General features: G+C 44.3%; 1 protein-coding gene across 2 annotated transcripts in view; it reads right to left on the bottom strand.

The window, feature by feature from the left end:
* Positions 1-436: 436 nt before the first annotated feature.
* Positions 437-6,002, bottom strand: part of FARP2 (FERM, ARH/RhoGEF and pleckstrin domain protein 2) — a 92,277-nt gene continuing 86,711 nt past the window's right edge. For both annotated transcript variants that reach the window (XM_083178200.1, XM_083178201.1), the window contains 3 exons: positions 5,720-5,827; positions 5,106-5,257; positions 437-921 (listed from right to left, as the gene is read on the bottom strand). In XM_083178200.1, coding sequence (XP_083034326.1) covers positions 840-921; positions 5,106-5,257; positions 5,720-5,827 — 342 coding nt within the window. In that variant the 3' untranslated portion in view covers positions 437-839. The remainder of the gene's footprint in view (positions 922-5,105; positions 5,258-5,719; positions 5,828-6,002) is intronic.

Below are 6,002 nucleotides of genomic sequence, written 5' to 3'. Positions count from 1 at the left end.
GGTATTATCATTTGGCATTTATTGGAAAACAAGCAAATTTTTTTTTTTTTTTTATATTCAGCTTTTGGTACACTGGTATGGAATATGTTTGTGCTTCGTACGTAATCATTACTTCTGTGATAACCCAAATGTTTTGGAATCTCGTCACCCTGGAGCATCAAAAAAAAAAAAAGTCACTACACCCAGCCCAAAAGTTTGTTAAAGAGAAATTCCTAGGTCCTGGACCACCATACTGGGCCACCCCTGCAAGTGCGCTGAGACACCTCAGGGTACCACGTACACAGTTTGGGAACCAATGCATTACTCCCATTTATTTGTAAGCTTGCAGCAGGGATCTCCTACCTCCAAGTCTGTCTGTTGTTACCCAGTTTGTTTTATCACTGTCTACTATTGTAACGCGCAACGGAATCTGCTGCGCTATATAAGAAACTGTAAATAAATAGTAAATACATTTATTAATGTAAAAACATACAGCTTATAAATCACAGTGATAACACTGCCACCTTCAGGCAGAAAGTTCCATTTTACAATGAGCCTACCTCTACTGTGACATCAATGGAAATAAGATATTGTGACTATTATAAAGGAAAATAAATGCAGAGCAGCCACCTATACACAGTGCAGGAGGCATTTTTGTGGGCTGAAGATATATTTCTGATAATGCAGCCTGTCAATCCATTAGTCACTCAATCAAGTTACTTTGCCCCTGGACTGCACTCGGACATAGGTCCCTGTAATTGTCCACAGTGAGAGCACACGTGCATACACGGATCCTCAGGAAAATGCCTGTTTGTCTTCTTCTAGCTGGTCTTCCACAATGTTGATCATTGTGACATTGGTCAATCAGCAGTGCTTCCATCCTCTGTCAGGTGTCCAATTTTCCCAGGAGAGCTCACACCACGTCTAATCACTTCCATCCACCTGAAGGGACAGCATACAAATAAGACACTAGTGCATTTACTAGTATGAGCTGCAGAGCCATAGAACTGCAGGCAGCCCATTACAGCTTATTGCTGTTGGATATTGGATCAATCAGGGCTTGTAGTACTGGTATCACTGCCAGGGAGGCTGATAACACTCCAGTGCAAATAATGCAGAATACCTTCTGGTATAGGATGTTCACGGCATTGGAAATGCAGACTAGTCATTGGCCCGAATTGAATGTGGCCGGCGAAGGAGTTAAACGGCGGGGATTGCAGAAAACCAGCAATCCTCGCTGCTTAACCCCTGCGCCAGCCGCTCACCCTATTCTATGTTCCAGGGAAATCCTCGCTGTCACAGGACAGCGAGGATTCCCTTCAAACAGCAAGGCTCGTGGCTAATGCAGGGAGCCTGCTGCATTTAGCCGTAAGTCTTGCTCCTTCACTCACTCCAAAAACGTAGTGAGGGGAATTGTCGTATTGCGGGTTTGTTACAGCTGTTACAGCTCATCCTTGGCATTGAATATACCCCATTGTCTACATAACTATAACAGTGGGGGCTCTAGACAAGGGACTGAAGCACAGTTAAACTGAAATAGGGGTATTGCACCAACAGCCATTCCAAACTGACTCAGTGGCAGTTGGTATTTCTCTCCTATTTGAAGTTTGAACTGTGCTGCAGCCCATCTAGATTTAATGAATCTGTAGTGCCTTACTTGTCATTTAATACGTAAATATTGTCATTTAATATGAGAACATGGATTTGAAATGAACCAAACAAAATGTGCTTTAACTGCAGACTTTGTTTTCATTTGAGGGTATTTACATCTAAATCAGGTGAACGGTGTTGGAATTACGATGGGGGGAATAGGCGAGAGAATGTATAGGTGTGGTGCACCAGAAGAAGAAAATACTTGTTTTAACTAATAAAAAATAACTTGTAAAAAACAGCGAAATCTTAAAAGAAACACAAATGGGACAAACAAAGTGAATAGTTGTGCGTGTTAAAATAGCACATGCGGGTTTTGCCGTGTGTTACTATATCCTCTTAAATATATAATTAATGCAGTTTCAGCGTATATACTGCAACAGCTGTGGTCATGTAAGTGTGATATAAATTTGCTGTTTCAGAATGAGGAGAATATCAGGTTCCCCTATCAGTAAATATTTAAGAATATCTCCTCCTCACTTCAAAAACCAGCAATGTTTGCAACACACTAATGCCCCTTTCAGACCGCACTTTTAAAACGGTAAATTGCCGTTTTTTTACCGTTTTAAAACGGTAATGTGTGCGGTCTGAAAGGTCCAGTCCCACTTAACCGGTTAGAAAATGCCGTTTTTTCTAACCGGTTAAAATGCAGGGTCCTACCCGTTTCTGAACCGGTATTTTAGCGCAAAAATCGGCTCAGAAACGGTATTTAGGACCCAGCCAATGAGCTGGGTCCTAAATTCAGCACAGTGAATACTTAATGAGCGCTCATTAAGTATTCACAGCACTGGAGCCCCCCCCCGGCGCGTGTCGACACCCCCCGCGCGCGTGTCGACGCCCCCCGCGCGTGTCGACGCCCCCCCGCGTGTCGACGCCCCCGCGCGTGTCGGCGCCCCCCCGTGTCGACTTACCCCGTGCCGGTATCTCGAAGATAGAGAGATGCTGCCCGCGGGTCCTCCCACAAAACGATGACAGCATTGTAGTGGCGTGGTCAGGATGTCGGGACCGGAGTCCCGCTGTCACTGCTGCTCTGAGCTGACGCGCACTCGCTCCTTCTCCCTCTATAGAAGTGCACTCCTCTCCTCCGTCCTGTCCTGTCGGGTCCTGTCTCTCCCCCCCCAATAAATTAACCAGCTTTGCGGGAGGACCCCCCACAGCTGGGATCAGTAGTGCACCAAGTGCTGCTTCAAGGTAAGCGCCAGGCGTGCTGATACAGTGTGGCTGGGTCCAGTAGTGCGCCGGGTACCGTGATGAGTAATGCCAGGCAACTTCAAAGAAGATCATGCCGCTTTCACACCGCAAACCTGCTTTAGACCAGGTATTTAGATGCGGTGTGAAAGGGGGTAAACTTCCTCTGACACGTTTTAAAAAACGTTTTAAATACCTGGTCTAAAGCAGGTTTTGCGGTCTGAAAGCAGCATAAGTGTAACATTAATGATTGTATCTTGTGTTGCAATTTAGGAACTGGCAACTTTTTATACACGTTCTTATTTTGTATACACACTTGTAGCTATTCATAAATAGAATTGATTGACACTCCAGGTTTCCCTATGGAGTTATAAGATCTTGTGCATAGGACCACTGATTAACCTTCCATATGTACTCTTTATCATAGGGGTATACTTGTAAAAATCCCCTATTACTTATGCAAAATGCATGTTTTAGAATAGATGCTGCAGAATAAGTTACCCTGTTTTTGTAGTCTACCTAATTGTGCACACCACAATAAATAGCAGGAATTATAAGTCTGTTACACAGGTATGTAATAAAATGCGCTAGTTAATATCAATATGCAAGTGTCCACTTGTTAAACACTAACCACAGTATATTTGCAAGAAATGGAGGGTTAAGTTAATATAGTAAATATCAGACATTATTATCTACACTGTGATTTCAAACATTAACATATGCACAGATGATGCTGTCTGTATGTCCGTTACTGCAGCCCACAGACAGTGTGTGCTGCGGAATTAGTACGGACATATGATTAGCTGTCATGATGGCTCAAGCTGCATACAGTGTTATTGGTAGTCGAGCCCTTACAAGGGCTGTACGACCGTAACGCTGAAACTGTAGTCAATCGAGTATGATAGGACACACGGGAGGAAGCCCGCATGGCTAAGGGTGCCGATGCGCGCGTTTCGCTTCCCGCTTCTTAACTCTTAGGAAGTGGGAAGCGAAACGAGCATATTGGCACTCTTAGCAGTGCGGGCTTCCTCCCATGGGTCCTCCATCATACTCGATTGACTACAGTTTCAGAGTTACATTCGTACAGCCCTTGTAAGGGCTCGACTACCAATAACACTGTATGCAGCTTGAGCCATCCTGATAGCTAATCATATGTCCGTACTAAGTCCGCAGCACACACTGTCTGTGGGCTGCAGTAACGGACATACGGACAGCATCATCTGTGCATATGTTAATGTAACGGGAGGAAGCCCGCACTGCTAAGAGTGCCAATATGCGCGTTTCACTTCCCACTTCCTAAGAGCTAAGAAGCGGGAAGCGAAACGCGCGCATCGGCACCCTTAGCCATGCAGGCTTCCTCCCGTGTGTCCTATCATTCTCGATTGACTACAGTTTCAGCGTTACGGTCGTACAGCCCTTGTAAGGGCTCGACTACCAATAACACTGTATGCTGCTTGAGCCAGCACACACTGTCTGTGGGCTGCAGTAACGGACATACTTATCATCTTATCAACATAATTATGTTTGTGGTAGCACACCCCTGATTATGATACAGAGTATTATCCTGAGAAATCATAATAAACAGGGGGCCTTATCTCCTTATCTCTATTATAGGCATCTCCAGATAAAAATCCTGTGCGACTGGCCCCAACACAAATTGCCTGGTGTAGGAATTACAACTATTTCTATATGTGCCACACACTTTTTTTTCTAGGAGAGTATTCAATCCGGGATTCTTACTGTCGGAATCCCAGGCCGTTTTAGCTTCTCTAGACTGCAACTCGACAGCCGGAATTCAATGTTCCGGCTGTCGTTTGTCGTAAAGTCTGAGTATAGTCGAAACCGGCAGCGGATAAATGCAAAACAGCCGTGAATTCGACAATCCACAGTAGTTTCTGACAAAACAATAAAAAGTCAGATCTGACACCTTTCAAAGCCATCATTAACAGCAGCATTGAATAGGTGAGGGCTGATATTTCCCGTCAGGAAATATTGGCATATATTGAATAACCCCCTTAGTCTGTCAGTGCTGCACCTGTCTGAGTGCAGGAGCCCAACAGAATTGTATCCTCCTGTTGTATGGATGGAAATACAGAGGAGGGAGGAGCAGAAGTGTTTTATCACATTTCTCAGAAACCCCCCATGTACCAGAAGATACAGTTACTACTACGGCCATGCCATAACTAACACCCTGACTACTATTTACACAGACAAGCAGGTGTTCATATTTTGTTAATTAAAATTATTTGTGCAGTATAGTAATGTACAGAATGTATAGTAGTACATACCGCCTCCAGGTGTACTCGCTGTCTGCTCTGAAGAAGTAAACATGTGACTTAAAGTGCAGTTTGAAGACGTGACGACAGCTGACAGGATCCAGATAGGACGGGACACTTACTGTATATCCCAGTAAGGGCAAAGAGGCCAGCGGAGAATCTTCCTGTGAATAAGGACACAATACTCTGATCTACACATGCACAAATTTCCTAATAACCATTGGCATGATCTCATGCCAAGCAAGCAGAATATGCGGACCCATTTGGCGTTACTATTGTGGGTGTTTATGGCCCCTGGCATCACTGATGGAGCTATTCCTGGCACCTACAGAGGTGTTGGACCCCCCCCCCAAGCTGTTGATGTGAACAGATGCTGTGCATATAGCAATTAAATGCCGGCAATGGCACCCAATCTCACACCCTTCGCAGGCAGGTTTCAGCCGAAATTCCCTCTTAATGAATCATTACCCTATGAGGGTACCAATCAATTTTGTGCCATAAAGTGCGGCCACTGCTGTGATGATTTGCATTGGTGAATTCATCACATGTAATAGGATCAATCCCTACTTCTGTTACATGTGATTTACACAATTGATGCATTTCTGCTTAAAGTCATCCAACTGTACCTGGTGCGTTTTGTAAAAGAAAAGGCAGAAGTTGGTGAAGATCACCCATAGCCGCTGCCAGCCGTTGCTGTTCTTAAACTTGCGGAGCAAATAACCAGAGAGCTGATTCTAGGAGAAACACATTTTATTTGTAATAAAAACACTAAAACCAATAAATAATAAACCTTGTGCTAATACTAAACAATCTACACTAACAAGCACCAGGCAAGGTGTGTGGGAAGAGAAAAAGGAACAAGAATTATTAAGTAACCGGGACAAATGGACACAAGAGGCCAGATGCACC

This window comes from Crinia signifera, chromosome 3 (genome assembly GCF_055691185.1).
Source record: "Crinia signifera chromosome 3, ASM5569118v1, whole genome shotgun sequence".
In the NCBI taxonomy this organism is placed as follows: domain Eukaryota; kingdom Metazoa; phylum Chordata; class Amphibia; order Anura; family Myobatrachidae; genus Crinia; species Crinia signifera.
This window is presented reverse-complemented; position numbering and strand designations above follow the sequence as displayed.